The sequence below is a fragment of the Strix aluco genome, chromosome 1 (genome assembly GCF_031877795.1).
Source record: "Strix aluco isolate bStrAlu1 chromosome 1, bStrAlu1.hap1, whole genome shotgun sequence".
Classification (NCBI taxonomy): Eukaryota; Metazoa; Chordata; class Aves; order Strigiformes; family Strigidae; genus Strix; species Strix aluco.
The window spans coordinates 28,805,521-28,829,446 of NC_133931.1; the positions used below are offsets into that span (position 1 = coordinate 28,805,521).

A 23,926-nucleotide genomic window follows, 5' to 3' on the forward strand; every position below is an offset into this window, starting at 1 on the left:
ATTTCAAAAGTAATTCAATAGCTAAATCCCCTGGAAAAGGTCTCCCATCATAGGTAATCACCCCTAGCTAATGTGTGTGAAACTAGCACAATGGCTCAATTTTTCATTTGTAATCAATGACTAAAACTTAATTCTGTGCACTGAAAAAGCAAGAAAATGTAAAGTGATAAGGTTTAAAACATGAGTCAAACCCTTTTAGACCAAGTAATAAATCAATTTCCAGAAATACAAAGTTACAACCCACTTTTATCCATTTCCTCATATCATATGTAAGAGTATAAAACCATCCTTTTGCTCTGTTTACATAACCCCAAAGTGTGATTTTGACCCATTATTAAGACTCTTAAATACAAAACAATAAAAAAACCAAACTGTCTTTCAAATGAACTTTTCTTACATCAAAATATCAGTTTTGCTAGACATATTCTATTTCCTATGAAAGCTGTTGATTCACTTGCTGTATTCATTATACATAGCAAATAACAGAGGCTCTGATCCTTTAATGAGCTGTGCTTGAGAAAATTTATGTGCTTTAGAGAGCACACTGCAGGACTGACTAAGAGAAAATTCATCAGCTTTGTAAGCAGTATTCTTAGCATAGCAACAGGTTAACTGTTGTCAAGTTTTTAGTAGTGGCAGTGTTTAAGTGTGCCTTAGTGAGGTGTTTTGATTTGGTGCCACATGAAACTCTGGTTGTAAAATACTGTACATTTTCAAGGGGCAGAGGATGAATAGTTTATGAACTTGCTAACTAAAACATCTCAAAAAAGTAATTCACAGCAGAGAGAATTTTCAGAGAGGGATTCTGCAGGGACTAATAGTTCATCCAGTGCATCCAATATTTTTTTTAATCACCTGAAAATCAACACACCACTGATCATAAAATTAGGGCATCATGAAAATAATTTGAATCATGTGACATTTACAACCTATAGGGTAAGAATATGCCTACACATGAGAGGACTGTTTCTCTCTGACAAGAAGATCAGTACAGTTGTACTTTGTAGTTCTGACAGAGTCAGTGTTAAGTGAACATTGCAAAATTGGAGTGAGTTCAATAAAAATCACAGAAAATGTTTAATAAACTGGAGAAAATGTCTTATAATAAGAGATGTAAAGAATTCAAACTTTTAATTTCAAAGAGACAACAAAAAGGTAATGACTTTGCAGTGCAGAAATGTCTTCTAAATATCTTTTTTTAGGAGGAAAAAATGTTCTTAAAGCTCATGTATGTGAAAAAGAAAGGCAGAACAAGAACCAATGTTACAAGCCAGACAAATAAGAGAATAGGCACAAGTATGTAATAACTGGTTAAATCATCTTTGGAACAAAAGATCAAGGGGAGCAGTGGATTCTCTACAGCATACTATCTTCTAATCTGTCTTGATATCTCTTTGGAAGATACATGCTAGCTAAAAAGAAATAATGTTTTGGTTAGACTAGCATTATTGGACTCAGTACAAGAATATTTTGAGTGGAAGTCAAAATAGGTAACTATGTTTTCTACATGAACCTATGAACAAAATAGTATACATGTAGACATCAAATCTATAAAATTATACTTGAAGGATTTCTTTCCATTTATATAAGCTTACAATATAATCAAGCACATTTAATGCACCAATCTAATCAACCACTCCAGGTTTATTCATGAAAAAATTTTTGTTATCCATTAACACTCCATGCTGTGTAAACTTACATAAATCTTACATATACTCTAGAACTGTGTAATTTCCAGAATTTATGCTGGACATTCAGTCAAGCACATGTCAAATTAACAAAGAGCATTTTATTGAAGCAGTTCCAGAACAGACACAAACTTAACAGTTTTTGGTGGCCATAAGAATTGAGTAAAAATGATGGAGGAAGTTGAATCGCTCTGAAATTAATTAGTGCCATTCTTTTCTTGAAATCACTGATAAAAAACAAATAAGGGTTTTTTAATTTATAATTTATTAGTAACTGTGACTCTGAGCTCAACTGTAATTCTGATGTTTTTTTTGCCTTTCTCTTATATGTGTCATTTGAAGAAGTAGTGGAGACTGAAATTTCTGTTTAAATATATATTTCTGAATTAGCACATAATTGTCTTCTATAAAATGATTTCTTTGATGAATTCTACAGTTTCATGCAAGATTTATAGAAGTAATCAGATCATAAAAGGACATCTTAGCCTGTATTGAAATAAAAAAGCTTTGTTTCTGATAAGGAATTATCTGTCCAGTTACAAATGCAACAAGAACTGTTTTTAAGGCTTTGTGAATACTCGTTGGTGGTCACAGTATGGAGCTCTGCTATTGTTAATGGACTCACTAAGAAGTTAAAATTTCATTTAACTGGAAACATTTTTCTTTTGATCAGAAATTACATGCCGTTCTTTAGCTGTGATGGATTCTAATTGTGGTCCAGGAAGTAAACAGTCAGAGGTTGATTAATCTGGTTATCCCACTGTTAAGAATTTTTCATTTTAAAACATTTTTAATCTTCTAAAAATAAGATTTTTGGACTGCTGAGAGTAACCTAGCTAACATATAATAAGCTCTAGCATAAAGGGCTACACAGATTGACACCAGCTTGTTTAAAAATACTCTTCTTAAAGGATATAATGCCAGACTAGCATGTTTTATTAAAAGCACAGTGCTTTTAATAATTAGGGGGAAATGGAGGTAAAAAGTGTCACTTACCACTCTCAAATTTAATCTAACGTTTCTCTGTTTCTTTCAGCATAAAGAACGTCACTCCAAAAGTAGGTGATGCTGAAACTCGTAAAGCCATTCGCCGTGCCTTCGATGTGTGGCAGAATGTAACTCCTCTAACATTTGAAGAAGTTCCTTATATTGAATTAGAAAATGGCAAGAGGGACGTGGATATTACAATCATTTTTGCATCAGGTTTTCATGGAGACAGTTCTCCCTTTGATGGGGAGGGAGGATTTTTGGCTCATGCATATTTCCCTGGGCCAGGAATTGGGGGAGACACTCATTTTGACTCAGATGAGCCATGGACTTTGGGAAATCCCAATCATGATGGTAAGAGAAGATTTCAGTTTAAACAAAATAAACAAATGGCATGAATTTTCAGCTAACAAAACTATTTCCATGCATTCCTATCCCTAAAGTCATATAACGTTCTTTCCTAAGTTCACATTACTTTAGAAATATACTCAGTTGATTGGTCTATTAGAATCTGAGGCAGAAGACTTTCTGTCTAAATGTAAGTCGTGGTATGAAAACCTGTTTCTCTTGAAAAACAGTGAATTTTTGCTAGGAACCTTTGTGTTCATTCAAACATTGTACTGTTGAATGTTTACATAAACTACTTTCATTTTGAAATTGTTTGCCATATATAGATCTTGCTTAGGTTTAGGGAAAATGTGGAATGTTTTTTAGTAGTGATATAAGAGAGGTTAAGAACAATTGAGACTACGTACCAATACAGCGGATACCAATGTACATGAAACCTAGTGTTCTCCAGTTTTTCTTTATGGTAATACAGTGGCAGCATTTAAAGTCATCTCTTAAAGAAAGATGCCATTCCAAGAACAGAGTGTTTCACAATAACTTTTGAACTCTTTTTGCAATTGTTAATTCCAACAATAATTTTCTTAGGTTGTATATTCCCCATAGTCAAATAAGTGACTGCATAGTGCAGTTGACATACCTAAAATTTACCAAATCAAGATTAAAGTTACACTTTAAAGCTACTCTTCACAGAACTCTAATCTGACCCCTGCCGAGCTCTAAATTAATGTGACTAAATTACTGCCATTATCTAGGGAACCTAATTTAAGCTAGCCTTTGCATTTCCATAAAACATATCAAAGAAGAGTTTTGTGTAGATATATTCTGTGTCTGATGCTTTGATGCTTTCACAGGTTTGGTTCCAAGCAGGCTCAGTCGTCCTAGTAGATCTCTCTAAGCCAGTTACATAGAGTTTGAGAGAGTCTCTTCAGGAAACAATGATGCACAAAGGAGGATACACTGATGCACAAAGAGGATGTTTCTAGCATATAAAAGATGATAGAGATTACAAAAAGTGCAGAACTGTTGTATTTCAATGTTATGCTGAACTTTGAATGAGAGGCTTTATCTAATTCCTTTCCTTCCCTTTCTCACCTGAGATCTTCCAAGTAAAATTCAGAGCTTTTTATGTATCCTGGAGTTTGCAACAAAGCTTTGAATTAATATTTCAGGAGTATAAATACAGTATTGTGACTGTTCTAATGGTGCAATACTTCTGTTGTGCCAGCATCAGTGAAGCAAGAGAAGTGTACTGCACTCTGAAAGCCCTTACTAGTAGAATGGGTTCAAGTAGCTTATATCTTGTGGATCAATCCCTAGGTTCTTACTGGAGCAATATCTCTGGTATTGCACTGCTCATATTTGCCCTCTTCACAAGTTTAGCTCAAAGAAACAACAGTGGGAATCTTCTGTTTGTGCAGTTCAGGTGTATAGTCAGTCACAGCATTGTGAGGCTAAATTAAGGTGGTTTTATAGGCCTCAGTGGGATGCCAACACTGAACTTAATGTTCTGTGGTTTTGGAGCTATTACTTCAAGCACTCAGGAAAATCTACAGGCATGTGTATGTTGAAGTCAAGGTGTCAATTTAAAATGCAATAACTCTTTTGGAGCAGTTCCACACAGGGATACTTTTAGTCTGTATGAAAGTGTGCAAACTTCTGGCTATGTCCTTCTCCTTTAACATAAATAATTTCCAGAGTGCAAAAGGGCACTCATCTTTATATGCCTTTTTGTGGTTGAGTTTTGTAGAGCGGTTTTCAAAAGCTATTTCTTGTATTAATGAATTTTAAGATATTTTGAAGGAAAAAAAACCAAGTGAAAGTAAAAAGATACTGTCACTAAAAATATGCTTTTATGTTTCTTAGAACATTGAACTTTTATAATAAAAAAGTTTCGCTATTGTCTCAGTTTAATGAAGGTTTAATAGGTATCACTGGAACTTTAGTCTGCAAATTTAATAAATTATGTACTTTGGTGTGCTCATATACACCTTTTTGAGGGAGACATATTCTTGTTAGGATGGAATACTCAAGGTAGAAAACCCAAGATATTTTATGACTGGAAGATTTGTGCAAAATACATGACAATTAAAATAAATATTTTACCAATCCAAGTTTTCTGAAGAATTTTGGCAAATCTTAGTTTCATTATTGAGATGGTATAAACCATGGATCTTAGGTCATAGCTGTTGTCCAGATAAAAGCCTTATGTCACTGTAACTCTAGAAATAGCAACGTATGACAGTTGATCTGTATACACAGAGTGCTTATTTGTCTGATTGGTGACTTCCAGTTATCAGGTAGCAAGTTCTGCTGATGATCTTACTACATTAGCTTATCTCTAGGAATCCTGAAGGAGCACCCAGATTTTTTTTGTGACTGGAATAAATTTCTGGGTGGAAAAAGAAGACAAGCATGCCATTTGGGATTGGCAGGAAGAAAAGATTTACAGCTCTCTTAGGCTCCCTATCATCTTGAGCTCAGTCTCAGAGCACTGAAAAGCAGAAGGTTGAAAAATATATTTATGATCTTAGCTATGAGTCATTTTTCCCAGGTGAGTGTCATTTTTTTTAAGGTTCATTGCTCTAGTAGTCCAATAGTCATCTTCATGTAGTGTTATGTGAAATCCAATAGGAGAGGAAGAAGATTTGGTGATTTATTTTTATTTTTAAATTAACTCTCACCTTAAAGGGCTGATTTTCTCTGATTCCTATTCTTTTATCCCAGAGTGACTTGAAAACACAGACCAACTTGGTTATTTAGCAGCAAAAATGCAAAATAAGAACCTCATTCTCCCCTTGTACTGTTCTAATGAAAACAATTTGCATACTGACTACCTCAGAAAAGGCAAGCAGCTTCTTGAAATGCTTTCGTAACCTGTTGTCCTTTTAAAAATAATTTTCATTCCAAATAAGGAATCATATACAAATTCAGTATTCTGAGTACAGGTAATTCCTAAGGTAATTTATCTCGACTAAATTGCAGTGTCTTCATATTTTAGGTTTGGGTTTTGTTTTGGTTTTCTTATCATGTTTGCTTGATTTTCTTGTGTTTTGCTTGGTTTTAATAATGTTGTGGACTGAAAGGACAATTCCAATAGAAATACATCATCTGCACAGTGCAGTGCTGCTTTCCTTTGTTCTCACTCCAGTGGTATGTTTTTGTGGATTGTAGACCTATCTTATCAATCATGTTTTGGGGAAGACATCTGTGCTTTGACTCCTCCCTCATTCTGAAGAATGAATAAGGCTCTTGTAGGAGTAAAGACTAATGGGCCCATCGCTCAGGAAGAAACCTCCTGTCATACAATTTAACACTTGCAGGCTCTCTAAAATGATGTATTTCTTTGCTTTCATAATACACTGTAAGCTGAGTACAGCTGGTACCTTAACTCCAGCTGAGCTGTAGAGGTCTTTTCTCAAAATTTCCTTCTCTAGTGGTGCAGGTCATGCCAGAAGTATTGGCCAGATAGAAGGACAAGAATCTTGCCATCACAGCGGAGCAATGGAAACAAGAACAGAATTTCTTTTACTAGAGAATAAGGGGTATACTGGAGGATAAAAGGTGTTTGGTTTATTTTTTTGAAAGGCAGGGAAATGGAGTCTTCCAGTACTTTGGACAAAGTGTTTGTATGCATTGGACTGGAGCCTTCCTCCAGTCAGCTTTCATGTTCCACTTGTTCTTTTAGGGCATCTACTTTTCAAGTTGTTCTGTGGGTATAGACCTTTTCACCTACAGTAGACCCCATTTCCTTTACGTCTGCCTATCCAAGCTTCAGTGTGAGATGACAGCCTTATGTTTGCAAATTATTTGGGACAGGATGGTTTCTTTATGCATCTTATGAAGTACCTTGTGCTCCTAGGTAGTCTCAGTTATAACTCGGATCATTCTGGTAACACTTGGCAGCTATGGTACAAGAAGAGGATGGAGAAAACAAACATTGAAGGTGAAACACTTCTCAGGTATAACAAATGGGAAAGTATAGGAATATCACAGGAAAACATTTCACAATGTGTACACTGAAAGATGTAAAAAGAGACAAAAATTAAACAGGAGATGAAAATCAAGTTACATAAGTATCTATTTGAAGAATCAGCACTGAAGAACTTTAAATCTTTATTTTCTTTTAAACAAGTGCTGGAAAGAAAAAAAAGTGGAGGAAAAAAAAAAAGGAAAAGGAAGAAATCTTAATATATCAGTCCTGAGGCTAGGCAGAGATTTTATTGTTCCCATGACTCCAATCCATTTAGGTGATATATATCACCTCATTTTTTGAATGAAAAAATTATGGACAATGAATAATGTATCTAAATCCAGAAAAGGACAATGGCTTCTTGCTAAGAGTGGCATATTTTTTTGAGATATAGTATTGTCAAAATCCTCAACAAAAAATCTTTTTCAAAGTATTTTTTTCAGTTGCAATATTTTAAATCACTGTGATGAAATTCAAGTCACTGCCAGGGAGTGGGGGGGGGGGATAGGGACTGTCTCTGTAGCAAATTTTCTAGTAGCTAGCAGAAAAATCCTATCCTATGCCCTGTCTTCCTGTACCGAAACTGAAAGCGGTGTTCTTATTACTCTGCCACATATTGTCATCTGTCCATTATTAAATCTGAAACATTGAAATTTTTTGGTGCACTTCAATATAATTAGAGGTTGAAGTGTCAGATTCTAGTGGAACAAGTAGTGTGCTAGATTTCTGGAAGATCTGCTTCATTATGCAGTTAAGCCTCCGAGTCTATAGTCTTCTCCTCCCCTATCCTCCAATTTACTGCAGTATGATGGACCATACCCATTCAGAAGGCCTTATAGATAAGATGCTTTCCCTATCATAAGACTGGCAATTATTTGTTTCTACTTATATTATGCATATTTTGTTCTAACTTTGAGGAACAGTCTTCTGAAAGCTGTTAATAATGTCTGCTGAGCATAGATGTTTACTACTGGAGAAAATGGAAAGTGTATTTCTACAATGACACAATTAGGAAGAGGACTTACCTTGCGACTCTGCCTTGTTAGTAGCATATAGTAATAAAAACATTAAAAATTTCAGTAGGTCAGTTTTCCTATGTGTATTTCAGAAAATGCAAATTAGTAAGAAGTCAAAATATATATTATATAGAGTAGTTACTAGATTTTATTTCATCGCCTCATTCCTGTGACTGAAGATTGCCTATGATCCCATAACAGAACTTTGAGAAGGAGAGGAGGCAACATTTGATCTAAGAGCTGCTAAATGCAGTCTGCACAGTGGGGGCTGCTTCTAAAGTGATGAAGTAGATATATGTCCCTTATTATAGGATCATTAGCTGCTGTATTTTGGAGGGGAAGTGTTATCTTCTTGGGTTTTTTTGTTTGTTTGTTTGTTTGGCTTGGTTTTTTTTTTTGAGGAATCCTTTATAAAGCCTTGGAGAAGACAAGAACTATTCTCAGTTTAGCTTGTAGTTTTCTCAGTAATTTAAAAGCAGACGGTTTCAAAAGCTAAATGAATCTCAGACCCTTCACCATTTCTGAAGTAACACCCAAGAGAGGGACAGATGAAGAGTCTGAAAACAGTTTTCTGAACAGTGACTTCAGAGAAGGCTGTCTCATCTTTAGAAACCTTGACTTGTATCTTGACTAGTTCTGTTGGCAAACCCCAGGGGCCATTCATGGATCAAGTTTGCATAACATTCTGATACTCCCTGGCAACCCCAACCCGTCAAAGCCAGGTGCCTTAACTAGTGACTATGCTCAGAAGTTTCATTTTGGCAGATGGTAGCAGGGAAAGAAAGGACTGTGATGAATTTTGCAGTTAATACTGCTACCTGTGTGTTGAATGAAACACAGACTTCCTATCATTTGGGAATAATGACTGAGATGTATCTGTTCTTCTTGCTCACTTTTGCCTTACATATTTTCCTCCAGTCTCTTTTCCCTGGATTTACTGCATGATTTATTATAAACATAATTCCTATTAAATATAAGAAAGCTCTCAGATGGAATCCTAAAAATAATGGCAGAGAGAGCAGAAAGAAAGACATTCAGAGAAGGGGCCATCATGGATGAAGATATATACACTATGTTCTAATAGAGAACAAAATCCATTACTAAAACATATCACCATATACTTTATGGCTTCTTAATTTATATATTTCCTTTCTTCACCTGAGAGTGTATGAAAACATTTTTGCTATTCCTCAGAAGATAAACATCTCTAACTTAAGGCATAAACTCTTGCCTCTATTTCAAAAATTGCACTGATTTATCAAAATTGATTTCACATTTGTCTGGCTACATGCACTTAAATTAGTTTAAACCTTGTTTAAAGAAGCTATTTTTTTTTTCTGGGAAATTACTAAATGCATCTAAGCCTATTTAAGGGAGTGTTAAACCAGTCTGAATGGAGAGTGCACTACTTTTAACTAGATTAATTTAAGACTGACCTACTTACACAAGTGTAGCTCTTTAAAACATAGCAAGATTTAGAAGTAGCTCTTGGGGATTACAAGGATTTCTTGAGAGGTTAGATTTCAAGCACATTAGACATGATGCTTAATGTACCAATTACTGCCTAAAATCTGACCATAAAACTTTGTCTTCCAGTGGCAGAAAATACTTGGCAAAAACTACATTTAAGTTCTCCTTAGATAAACATAGTAGATCAGTAATGGTAGTTTGATACTCTTATCTTCATACTCATGTCTGCAAGAGAAATAAAAATCAAAGTAAAATTCATGATTTTTTTTACCTCTGTAGCAAATTTACCAAGGCAGCTACTGTACCATACTGAAATTCTGCAGAAAACAGTTCTTCCATCAAAGAATATACAACAAATAATAACAAGGGAAAGCCCATTACAGAATTACTAGATGTTTTTGGGGTACAGTTACATTTAAATGTAAGGAGCATATTACCACTTACATTAATGTGGAATATTTGTAACTTGTATATATATGAAGCTGTGTTTTCAGGAAAACAAAGCCAAGAAATCAGTAATTTTTTGTTAACTTTCCAGCATTCAAAAAAATTAGTCAAGTTTTGAAGGCAATGAAAAGAAAAAACCCAAACCTGCCACTTTGTACCATGCTGTTTGTAGATTGTCAAGTAAACGCTTCTTGGATCTGATGCAAATACAGTATCTAGTGTAATGTACTTGGACTCTAGTTAGTACATAGATTCTGCTGTGGGCACTGTGTTGTCAGCCAAGATAAATTTATGAAAATCCTGATCTCTGAACTGCATAGATCAACTTGTAGTAAATTTCTTTTGGCTGCCAGTGTGGTTGACACAGCGCGGGAGATATATGCTGCTGGAAATATGAACCAGTGGAGTTGTGAAAACTAAGTCTCCTAAGGGAGCTGTGTCTCAAACCATGCTCATGTCATAGGCTATGGTTAGATAGAAAGCAAGCCAAGCATTTCAGATTAAAGGAAGGTCTGTATTACAATATTACCATGACTTTAATTTCATAAAGCATAGTGATCTTAATTGATTATATATTTTTTTAATAAGCTCTTACCAATATCAGATTTGATCTATAGCCAAGCAGTGTGACCTTGCACTTGTCACATGTTTGTTTCCAGTTCTATACTAGGATAAATATGTAAAAGATTAATATCTTCTTTGAATTTGTATTGTATTATACTTTCAAACACAGAATTGCCAACATGGGTTCAGATCAAAGGTTATCCTGCAAAATATCCTATCTCCAGTTATGGCTATTAACAGATACCTAGGGAAGAGAATAAGAGCAGGGCAAACATATGGCAACAAAACCCCAGCATATTCCCTCTTAGCTTCCAGCAATCTGTGGCTCATTGAATTTCTGAGCCATAGGCCATATTTTTGTGTTTAATAGCCTTTGAGGGATTTCCTTTCATGAATTGGTGTAATCTCTTTTTGAACTCATGTAAGCATTTGGTGTCCACAATATCCTGTGGCAATGTGTTCTATAGTTTAAGCAGATGTGAAAAACTACCTCTTTCTGAATTTTGAACCTCCCATTGATAAATTCAGTTTAGGTAGACTGGTACTCATATTATGAGGAAGTAATTTCCTAATAATTTTATCTATGCCATTCATAATTTTATGGACTTCTGTCACATCTTATTTCCAGGATAAAGAGACCTAGCCTGTTGAGTTACAGCTTTGTTTATATGTAGTTGTAAGGCTAAGGAAGTACAACTTCTATTTTAAACTGAATCTATTTGAGTGCAAAATGAGAGAATATTATAAAAGATGGCAAAACCCAACTATTACATTTATAACATTGCACAATGATGAAGAAGCCAGGATAATATTTAAAAGGACTTTGCAAGTTGCAGACAAATGGAGTAATGATTGATTCTTTTCATTTCACTATTCTCCCTGAAATCCAATTTAATTCAGGATTCAGCTAACACAGATAATACTTTCTATTGTTAAACCTCAAGGCTTCAGGTATTTAAAAAGCAAACCAGTCTTTCCCATCAGTAAGTGCATGTTGTGCTGATAGAATTTAACAGGGTAATCTGTCCTTAAACTTCCCAAACCTTCTATGGATTATATTTGCCTAGTGTGCATATGCCCACCTGTTCCATATCCAGTCACCCCAAGATCTTAACATAAAATGGTAACTCTGAAACATTCATCGTCTGCTGCATAAAATGTGTCCTTGGAAGTATATCATAGGATTCAAAGCTGCACTTGAGAATAGAAAGATCCCTTTCAGTTATTGAAGAGTTGGAAAATTATTAAAAAATAAACCATTAATGGCCCTGGCTGGCTTGTGAGGACTCAGTCATCAGACAGGGCTATACAGATAGGAGAAGAGGACCTTTCTTCTAGACCCCATTTGCTGACTGGAAGTCAGATGTTGGAAAATATTAACTGTTGGCAAGGTAATGACCTCTTTTTTATTGTTTTTGGGGAGCTTTTTTTTCTTTCATGGAGTGCCCTTTTTGCTTTGAGAAAAGCACTTCATTTGCATGTCATTAAAAGGGAAATCTGTTAAACACTGGCAGTCAGTGAAAGTAGTCTTGTGGATGAATCCAGCCCCATGTTATAGATGTATGTGTAGCTGGCTGCTTTTAATACATCCCAGGGCTATCAGTGTGCAATGTCATGCTCTCAGCTTCCTTCTTGGCCCAAAATTGCCAAGTGCACTATTATAAAAACTGAAAGAGAGGATGAGCAATATGTCAAGAAAATGGACTTTGTGATATTCTTAATTGAAACAATGGAAATGTAGACCGTTATGCACATCTTACATTATGCTTTTGGTGTCTATAGATGTAAGATGATATTTACATTGTGGCTTAATTGCCAATACAGAGATGGTCGTGATGCAGGTTGTAAACCAAAAAAGGCAACTTGAACCACTAAATTGCATACTGCTTCCATCACGGTGTAGGTAAACATAGATCATTGCGAGCGTGTTGGAGTAATTAGGGAAGTTGCAAACAGTTATCCATTCAAACTGCAACTGAGGGTTATTTCCCACATACCAGGGCCAGTAGAACAAACTGCTTGCATTTGCCATCTGCTTCAGTTTGCAATCAGCCAGCCTATCTTAAACTGCTAATGAAAAGTGTTAAAATGAAGCTGGCTGACTTTGCATGGACATAAATGAGGAAAGTTCACATTGTCTGTTACATCAACTGTACTGCCAAGGAAACATCTAGCTGAAAGGCAGAATGGATCCTTGCAGACAATTTTGGCAACCACTGAACCTACATTCACAGAAAAAGAACTGCCTTTTTTTTTTTTTCCAAAGATGTCTTTGTCTCAAACAACTGTTTATACAATGAAGACAAGTTTATCTTCCCAAACTGGATTCATTTGATCAGACACTTGTATTAGTATATTAAGGGTACTGAGTTAATATGGGGAAATTCAGTTGAAAAATGTTTGTTAAAATTATTAATAAGTTGAAACTAACAATGTTGGGGGGTTCTTTTGGTTTGGTTTGTTTTTTCTCTTTTTTTTTTTTTCCCTGCAGTATGCTAGAAAAGAGCATTGGGAAAGCTTTTTTATTCAGGCAAACAGATGTATTTTGTATGAGTGCATACATAAAATGTGGGCCAGCCCCTTCATGATTATTTTTATGACCCTACAACCCCTCACACATGGTTACTGTGTGGGAATGACAAGGGAAAAAAAACCAACACCTCACACACAACAAAAAAATAAATCTAGCTCCTACCTTAACCTTTCCTTCTCTTAGAAAGAAGCTTAGCAGATTTTGAGTCCTGAATCTGAGAGCGCTTCATATAATTCTTGTACATTACAGAAGGTTATAGAAAAGGGAGAAAAAAAAGGAAATAATTTAACATATTACAGTGCTTTTTTTGTTATCCCCTATGCATCTTTTTATAAGTGTTCTCCATCAGGCACTGTTTCTTTAAAATGTATGATATAAAAATAATACAAATAAAACTAATGCTAATAATAAACTACCTTATGACCTATGAGATTTCACACCAGAGACTGAATTTCAGGTTCTTGAAAGATTACTTGCTATGGAGAGCTTGTGAAAAGCCATACTCTCAAACACGTTGGGTTAAAAAAAAAGAGAAAATCACCATCATTATTGCAAATAAATTGAAATCCTTTCACAACTGAAAAATCACCTAATGAATTAATGGCTTGCAAATATTTTTTTTTCTTTTCAGTCTAATCTGCTAGTAGAAATAATTTAGGAAAGGGAGACTTTCTATGGTCCTCAAATTGTCCCTTTAAACAGAAAGTGGAATTTCTGTCATTTAAAGCAGGCACCAGGCTTAGCATTCCAACTCTCACGTGATCCAGAGATCTTCAAGTCTCTGTTTGCTGCTAGGACCACTTCATGGAGACTTTTTCACCAAGACAGAAGCTTTAGGAAATCTGACTTTTCCCAAAGATGTTCTATAGAATATTATTACTGCCCTGTCCTCTCTTTTCGCCTGCCTTTTCAGGGGCAAACAGAATCTGAAAAATCATGTTTCCAGTTACTATGGATGTTGTCATGGTTTCCTGAGAGAATGCGACAAGAATTTTACAGTAATTACGTATTTGTTTATCTATTAGGCAGACATTTAATGGATTGTTGTTGCAAAAGTAGAACGTAAAATAACCCCAAAATATAAGGTAATACTATATATGACTTTTTTTTAATAACAGTATATGACTAACTAATGAAATATTCTCTACAATATCTGTGTTCTCAAGTCTAGGGAATAATTTGTGCTATATCCTGACAATTCTTCACTTCAGAATGTTCAAACCATATGTTCTTGAGGCCAAAATATTTTTAATCTATATTTAGACTCCTTCCTAAGTGGCTGGGGTTTCAAAAAGTGCTGAGCGTCCAATACCTGGAAACATCTACAGCTAAAATATCACGTTTGGAAAAAAAGATGAAAACAGAAAAATCAAAAAGAACCAGCTAAATTAAAAGAACAATATTGTTTCGTGCAAAATATTTTGTTGTAGTGGACAGGTTTAAGTCTCTAGTTCAAGTCAATGATGAATGCTTACTGATTTTGTACATATATCACTTAAGTCCATATCCTGTACTTTTATAATTAATGTTTTGCCACTGACTTAAATGAAAAGACCTAAGTCAGAAGCCAGAAGACTTGCGGGGGTGGAATTAATCTGACCATATGTTGATGTTTATATCTGAGTTAATCTCACAGAGTCCCTTTAGAGTTAGAGGAGAGATATATTGCTTTCCTGGGTAAGATTTCTCGCATCCAGAAGTAGGTGTCTAAAATAAACTAGATGAATCATGTCCTGAAATACCTGTTTCTAATCACTGGCTGTGAGAGGTGCAGGTATAGACATTAGTGTTACAGTTTTCTGTAGCTAGATGACTTCTACCAGTGATGTTAAATCACGTGCAATTTCAGATTAGAAAACTGAAGTGATAAGTACTTCCAAATAACAGCACCCAACTGGAGTTCAAAGCAATCTGCCTCAGGAGCAGAGATGCCTGTTTTACAAACAGTTCAGTATTGCATTCAGAAAAGGTAATTACTGTAGGCTACCCTCTGTCCCTCTTGGTATGGCAGAACAAACGCTCTCCTATTGGTCTTAATATGGTAATTCACAAATGGATTGCACCACTCAAGTTTTGAATGTATAGTTGGTAATATGGCAATGTGTAAACATACTTTTAGTTTCCCTTTTCTAAGAATCATACATGTCTCCTTTCTTATGATGCAGTTTAGGAACTGATACAATGTAAAAATGAGGAAATGGGATTATCACTAAGTATTCAGGAAAATGGACATGGTAGTGACATAGGATTAGTGTTGCTAGCTGCACTCCAGCTAGCAGTGGTAGCAGAAGCAGTAAAAATATTAGGGCCTGAGCTTCAGGAAGCGTTAGCAGCTACAATATATACCAACAGTCAGTCCTTAGCTATTTTGTGTTTTTAATGATCACTTGTGTTACTGGCAGGGCTGGCCATGGTGGCTGACAGAGGTGGAGAGATAATGGTCCCTGACTTGCCCAAGTGTGCGATGTGGCAAAGCAACTGTGGGAGCAGTGTGCCCCCCAGAGACACCACACTCAAGCTCCCTGCTTTCCAGTGGGAAACTCTGGTCTGAGAGCCATCAGATATGGCACCTCTGGCATTGTCCCTTCTCCCTGCCTGTGCCAGCCTCTGTCTCCCCAGGCTGGGATCCTGCTGAGCTCCTAAGTCACAGAAGGGAAAGTGTGCCGGGATTGACCTCTGCCCTGGCTAACATTCCCAGTGTCCAAGGTCTCCTGAAATTTGGCAGGGGCAGCTAACTCCTGCCTTCATCTTCCTCTCTAAGCATCCTCTTGCATAGGCTTTCCTCTGCCAGGAGGCCCAGGAAGACGGTTTGGCTGCCTAACTATCTTGGTGTCTCCAGCACCCTTTGCCCTGCCCTCTGCAATCTTTCATCCTGGAGGCTGCCCCTCCATGGCGGCTGCTGAGGCATCTCCATGCCAACAAGTGCTAAGAGTTGCTAGTGCCAAACTGACAATATTCTCCGAGTATTCTCTTCAATATTCTCTGCAGCCATGATGCAGCACGAGAACTATGACATAGTAGCTATAACAGAAACGTGGTGGGATGCCTCGCACGACTGGAGTGCCACAGTCAATGGCTACAAGCTCTTCAGGAGGGATAGACAGGGAAGGAGAGGTGGTGGAGTGGCCCTGTATGTAAGAGAATGCTATGACAGCTCAGAAATCAAGTATAGTGATAAAGGGGTTGAGAGTATTTGGATTAGGTTAAAGGCCAATAAAGCAGATCTTGCTGTGGGAGTCTGCTATAGACCTCCCAACCAAAGCAGTGAGGTGCATGAAGCTTTCTATAAACAGTTGGGAGAAATCTCGCGGTCACTTGCCGTTGTTCTTGTGGGGGACTTTAACCTCCCGGATATCTGCTGGGATCACAACACAGCAGAGAGGGAACAATCCAGGAGGTTCCTGGAATGTGTGGAGGATAACTTCCTCACACAGCTGGTGAGTGAGCCGACCAGGGAAGGTGCCCTCCTGGACCTGCTTCTTGTGAATAGGGAAGAGCTTGTGGGGGAAGTAAAGGTTGGAGGCTGTCTAGGGTGCAGTGATCATGAGATGATTGAGTTTTCAATCCTTGGAGAAACAAAGAGAGGGGTTAATAAAACTGCCACCTTAGACTTCTGGAGGGCTAACTTTGACCTTTCAAAAGACTGATTAACAAAATCCCTTGGGAGGCTGCCTTGAAGGATATGGGAGTCAAGGAAGGCTGGACATACTTCAAGAGAGAAGTCTTAAAGGCACAGGAACAGGCTGTTCCCATGTGCTGAAAAACAATCAGGCAGGGAAGGAGACCAGCCTGGCTAAACAGGGACCTTTGGCTGGATCTCAAGAACAAAAGGAGAATCTATTGCCTTTGGAAGAGGGGCCAGGTCTCTCATGAAGACTATAAAGATGTAGTGAAGCTATGCAGGGAGAACATTAGGAGAGCCAAAGCACAGCTAGAGCTCAACTTGGCTACAGCTGTTAAGGATAATAAAAAATGTTTCTATAAATTCGTTAACAGCAAAAGGAGGATTAGGGAGAATCTCCCTCCTTTACTGGATGCAGATGGAAACATGGTAACTAAGGATGAGGAAAAGGCTGAGGTGCTCAACACCTACTTTGCCTCAGTCTTTAGCAGTGGAACTGGCTGTTCTCTGGACACCCAGCCTCATGAGTTGGGAGATGGGGAGGGGAATCAGACTGAGGTCAGCACAGTTGAAGAGGAGGTGGTCAGACACCTGCTACACCACTTGGATGCAAACAAGTCTGTGGGACCGGATGGGTTACACCCAAGGGTGCTGAAAGAGTTGGCAGATGTGCTCGCCAAGCTGCTTTCCATGGTTTACCTGAAACCATGGCTAACTGGGGAGGTCCCATAGGACTGGAGGGTGGCAAATGTGATACCAATCTACAAGAAAGGCAGAAAGGACGATCCAGGAAACTATAGACCTGTCAGTCTGACCTCGGTGCCCGGGAAGGTCATGGAGCAGGTCATCTCGAGTGCCATTAAAGGTCATATAATGGACAACCAGGGGATCAGGCCCAGTCAGCATGGGTTTATGAAAGGCAGGTCCTGCTTGACAAACCTGATCTCCTTCTACGACAGGGCGACCTGCTTATTGGATGAGGGAAAGGCTGTGGATGTAGTTTACCTTGACTTCAGTAAGGCCTTTGACACCGTTTCCAACAGCATTCTCCTGGCAAAACTGGCTGCTCGAGGCTTGGATGGGCACACACTTCGCTGGGTAAAAGACTGGCTGGATTGCTGGGCCCAAAGAGTTGTGGTGAATGGAGTTAAATCCAGTTGGTGGCCAGTCACAAGTGGTGTCCCCCAGGGCTCGGTTTTGGGGCCACTCCTGTTTAACATCTTTATTGATGATCTAGACGAGGGGATCAAGTGCACCCTCAGTAAGTTTGCAGATGACACCAAGTTGGGTGGGAGTGTTGATCTGCTTGAGTGTAGGGAGGCTCTGCAGAGAGATCTGGACAGGCTGGAGCAGTGGGCTAAGGCCAACTGTATGAGGTTCAATAAGGCCAAATGCTGGGTGCTGCACTTGGGCCACAACAACCCCCAGCAGTGCTACAGGCTTGGGGAGGAGTGGCTGGAGAGCTGCCAGTCAGAGAGGGACCTGGGGGTGTTGATTGACAGCCAGCTGAACATGAGCCAGCAGTGTGCCCAGGTGGCCAAGAAGGCCAATGGCATCCTGGCTTGTATGAGAAATAGCGTGGCCAGCAGGGACAGGGAAGTGATCTTACCCCTGTACTCAGCACTGGTGAGGCCGCACCTCGATTCCTGTGTTCAGTTTTGAGCCCCTCACGACAAAAAGGACATTGAATTACTCGAGCGTGTCCAGAGAAGGGCAACGAAGCTGGTGAAGGGTCTGGAGCACATGTCGTACGAGGAGCGGCTGAGGGAACTGGGGTTGTTTAGTCTGGAGAAGAGGAGGCTGAGGGGAGACCTCATCACCCTCTACAGCTACCTGAAAGGAGGTTGCAGAGAGCTGGGGATGAGCCTCTTTAACCAAGTAATAAGCGATAGGAGAAGAGGTAATGGCCTCAAGTTACACCAGGGAAGGTTTAGACTGGATATTAGGAAGCATTTCTTTACAGAACGGGTTGTTAGGTGTTGGAATGGGCTGCCCAGGGAGGTGGTGGAGTCCCCATCCCTGGAGGTGTTTAAGAGTCGGGTTGACATAGCGGTTAGGCATCTGGTGTAGTTGAGAACTGTCAATGATAGGTTAGTGGTTGGACTGGATGATCTTCAAGGTCTTTTCTAACCTAGATGATTCTGTGATTCTCTGACTTCTAGAGAGATTTACAGGGGTTCCTCTAGCTAGAGTGAAACAAACAGCTGTATGGATATACCCACTAGTAGCAGCAGATTATCCAATAGATCAGAGCATTTCATATGAGTAAATTTTAACAAAGTAAAACCAAAGTAGCAGATTTGTCTTTCTATTATTTTCTCTGTATATAGGATCCCCAGTTTGAAGTTGTCTCAATTTAGAATAGGGTACACAGTTGGATCAGGTCTCCCTTTGAAGTCTGCAGACTTCTTAGAAAACATATCTGCTTTTCAGATCAGAGAACTTTTAATGGTTTTTTTTTCTTCTCCTAATCTCTTTGCCAATTAGGATTCAAAATGCCCACTTCTTTTATCACCAGTCAAAGGAAAAAAAAAAACATAGACAATTCTATCTTGACATTTTTTTCTTAATAGGAATTAAACAAGCAAAATAACAGTGAAGGAAGAACCATCTATAAAATTCCCAAGTATATATACAACACTATGTCACATTCTCTTTAAAAAATCTTGTAGTCATATGTATGTGTTAAGTAGATACAATGATAGGGTAAGAATAATAACCTGGTTTTGATGGCTTTAATGTGAGTTAAGTTAGAGGATAAGATAATTACTCTCAATAGTTTAACTGACACAGGGTAAAAATTTATCTTGGCAGAGAGCCAAGACAAGATTTACACATAAGTTCTATGTACCTTCTACTGTGAGGATTTCAGTGATTTGTAGGACCCTTTCAGATTTCTGCTCCATGGCAAGTTACATCTATGGTGAATATTGGCAGTGTGACTTTGACCTTCCTCCTAGTAATTACACGTATTTCTTTATATTAGGACACAGAGGACATTAGGGGAAAGGAAGAAAAAAAAAAATCATCCCTTCAAAACAAAAGAAGCCACAGTGTTAACATGACAGCATTTTAGCTGAGTGGCTTAGAGACAAAACCTACATTTGGTTTTGTCAAAGGCAAGGATTTGATTTAATATCCCCTCATGCACAGTTAAGGTCCTTTACATTTATTCTCACACAGACTGGAACTTACTCAGGAATGGTAGAAAGTTGTCCATTCCCTTCACATGAATGACTGTCAGGGATTGTAGCGGATAGCTGAGAATGGTGTGATATATGGTCTTTTCATGCCCATATCCAAATCTTCAATCCCAGTATGTGTTCATTCTCACAGCCTTCAGAAAGGAGTTTTAAATACTTCTCCAGGTTATTGTTACCACAGCAACAATTAAAAACAGAAACAAAGAGAAGATAGGAAAGAGTATAAATAGATAAGGCTGCAGTATTTGCAGCATTTGTAATTGCATTGAGACTACTAGAAAAATATTGTAAATGTTATTTAATGACCTGGTCATTTGTAATGTTAGGAGAATGACCATTGTATTTTCAAAAGTTTTTACTGATGTGAGCTTGCTGAAAGAAATTAATTTATATGTTTTCTACAAAGTGTAAAATTACATTATAATTTTATTTACATAAAACAGCTACTATCTGAAGATGACCGTGAAAACACCCAAAATAAAACTTTTTAGTCTGTTAGTCGATATGACTTTATTACTAATAGAATGAAAATGCCATTTGAGAATAGTATACAAATTCAGTAGAGGCCCTGAAGAAGTTAATCCCAGGAGCTAGAGATTGAGCATAAATGTAGTTTTTCTTAGTCTGTTAGGCTCACTGTCACAGCAGGGTTTCCTCAAAGCATGAAATGAAGCCATAAGCATTGTATTTGCAGAGTGAACACATACACCTTTTTGGGAAGCAGCAAGCTCTTATGTCTTCTTTACCTCCCCTAGAATCATCTCCAGCTGCTTCACTTCTCACTTTGGAGAAGTTGGTATTAATTCACTAGTCAGAATAGTTTGGAAAATTTTTCAGTACTACTCATTGAAACTGTGTGAAACAAAGTGGAAATATCCGTACATGCATGCTTTTCTAGAAAGAAAATTAAGAATAGCAAATAATTCCACTCATTTCAAGCAATTTACTAGAAAGTTGTAGAATGTACTTGGTAATAAGTAGTAAGGCAGAAATTCTTACCTTTTGAATGTCCTTGCCTTCTAAAGTACAGGCTGATCTGTATTGTAAAAGAATGTGTGCTTCTTTCAAATACGTTATTTATCAGGTTCCTGACTTCTTCTAAATTATGGTTACAATATACAAAAAACAGTAGAATACTGCCAGAAAGGACACACACATCTCTAAACTCACCTGTCTTTATCATACCTTATCAACAATCACTGAGTCACCTGAAGACAGTTTTGCCCTTTAGGAATATCCCCTTGTCAAATTTTAAGCAAGCAAATTTAAATTTCACACTAATCTGTTGATCTTTTTTAAATAGAATAGTTTTTTCAAAAATATACACGTGTGGGTGTAGGTATGCTAAATTATACACAGAGTATATTAGTACGTACTTTGTATATAACAAACTGCCTGTACCACCCCTTCTGTCTGAAAAAATACATATATCAGTAAGCCAACTTGCAAAGATTTTAGTGTTAGTATATGTAATAATAGAGTGAAAGAAACATACATTTATGTCATTCTCTTCATCATAATGGAAAAAAGGCTAAATGTATACATGTTATTGAAAAATGGTTGTTTAAAATATAGTGTGTACAAAATACATACACTAAGTTTATACAGAAAATGAGTATACTATATATGACACATTTTAATTTAAAACCACAAAAATTTAGTTTTGCTCTTCATTTTTCAAAGCTAGTGCACCATCTCAGCTCTATCTTTTAGCAAAACTTTCTTTCCAAAATAACCACCGAACTACCACATTTCAGCGTCAATGGCAGAAGTTTGAGATAATGTCAAGCAACTCTATATGATTTCTTAGACTGGAAAATGTGGCACCTTTATTTGGGTAAGAGTGTGCCTATGATTTATATTTAGGTCCATGTATACTCTCTGTATAGCATATATATGCATATATGGTGCTTATGTAAGTGCATACATAATGTATATGCTCAATTCTGCTGTATTGCAATAAGGTCAGAGAGGGAAAGAATCTTCTTTTATCACTGACTGTTGAAATAGGACATTCAAAATTCTTTCCTGGCTGGAAAGAATAATAATAACAAAGATATAAAACTTTTTTTTTCTTTTGTTTCTTTTTTTTTTTTCTTATTTCTGTATGTTATGTAGAGTAAGAATCTTACTCTAAAGTTTGCAGCATTTCAACCAGTTGGGTTTAGCAGTTGTTTTGATGAGTCAATGGTACAAATGAACAGAATAATGAAAATACAAATTATGAATACATCGGACACAAGTTCTTGGGTAGAGTGTATATAATATATTCTGATGAATTCTAAGCCTGACTTTGAGGTGCTGACTTGATGGTAATAGGTCTGTAATAGAAGTCTTGTGCAGATTTACATTTTAGATTCATATGGATTTAATCTGAAATCATCTATCTGCATCACATGAAAAATGAAGTAAAATAATCTTTAGAAGAAACAGTGTATGTCCATGTATAAAACATTTTTGTATTTTCTAGTTTGTCATTTGAAATTCAGCTTCTAGATCTTTTGGTTTTTTCTCTAGATGGGAAAGCCTTCAAAATTGAGGTCACATGGTATTTAAATGATGGACACCTCTTGAGCTCACAATGTGTTGTAGCAGTTACTGTCACATGCCAAGGAGAAGAACCAAGAGACATGCCCCGAGATGACATTTAGTGCTGCATTAAAAAAATGGCCAAGTGATGAATCTAAGGCTTGCTAAGCCATTAGGGTATTGCTTTTATAAATTAAGCTTGTATACCATTTAAAACAGGAGCTAATATCTTCAGAACTAGGGTTTCTTAATAGCTTGCTGTGGACAAACATATTAGCTTTGTTTATCTGTAGACATGAAAAATAGTGTATATATTAACTACATGGAAAGGCTTCCCCATACCCCATGCTCCACAGTGCTGGCTGTTGAATATTTGATATATTAATACATATTTATATTCCAGAGTTTGGGTAATGATTGTAAAGTCAGGCAGATTTAGTGCTTAAAATAGTTTATAGCCTCAGAGAAAAGTGTCAGTATAAAAATAATCATTTTGTCTTAGTTCTTTACACACTGTGTCTTGTTTTTGCCTTGTGAAATCAAACTTGAGATAAAATAAGGAAAACAGTCACAATCTTTTTGAGCCTATATCCATTCGATTCCAAATCTCCATGCTAATGTGGAGCACAAGAACAAGAGATGCACAAGTTTTGGACTTGTGAAATGAATTTTCCAATATTTGTCTACTACTCTATAGACAAATATAACAGGATGTAACTGTGACTATCACAATGAATATTCACCATTGTATATCCTGCAGTGGCAACTTTTAGTTTAGAAGTCATCATAGTCATACATAATTTAACTCTGTTACTCATGACTTGTTCAGGTTTTGCAGTGAGCTTCATTTTGCAAAGTGGACTGAAACACATTTTCTACTTGAGTAATGTATACTGAAATATAGAATAATTTGGGACACTCTCCTTCAATGATGGGGACTGAAAATGTTTAAAAAGTTATATGCAATGTCAGTATGATAACAAAGCTAGCCTGAGCTGGTATGAATGTTCACTTGCCTTTACTTCATCTTACTGTGACCACTGGCCAAGGAACTGAAGCTGGCCTGGTATCAACCCGCAGTCACAAGTACACTTCTGTGCAGCCTAGAGAGAAAGAGCGAGCGCTCAGGGTTATCCTTCTGCACTCTCAGTAGCTAGTTACAGTAACACTGAGATGCTCAAGGCAGGTCTGCTCCTGAAAGCAAAGAGGGACTGAGTAATCATTGCCTAATTGGAGAAATCTAATTATATGCAAAGGAAAAAGAATGGAAACTAAGATAGTAGTAAGCCCTACCTGTGTCAGCCTCAGAGAACTCAAACTGGTTTAAACCTCAGTTTCAACTGCACCAAGTTATTTGGGTCAGTTTAAATTCAGGATGCCCTGGAGACAATCATGATCTTGATGGAAATTGTTATGAATAATGGGACTATTTGACTACAAGTAGAAAATATGTTCCCTGTTAAATTACTGTCACCCCAGGCAAGAATATTATTCTCCCGGCTCTTTCCTGTGACCTTCTCCCTTCCCCCCTTATTCATTTGCGCCAAGG

The 23,926-nt window shown here is 37.3% G+C and overlaps 1 protein-coding gene across 1 annotated transcript in view; it reads left to right on the plus strand.

Annotated features, from left to right (window-relative positions):
• MMP16 (matrix metallopeptidase 16) overlaps nt 1-23,926 on the plus strand; it is a 187,389-nt gene that overhangs the window by 106,242 nt on the left and 57,221 nt on the right. Inside the window, exon 4 of the mRNA XM_074816326.1 lies at nt 2,725-3,029. Within this exon, the coding sequence (XP_074672427.1) occupies nt 2,725-3,029 (305 nt within the window). The remainder of the gene's footprint in view (nt 1-2,724; nt 3,030-23,926) is intronic.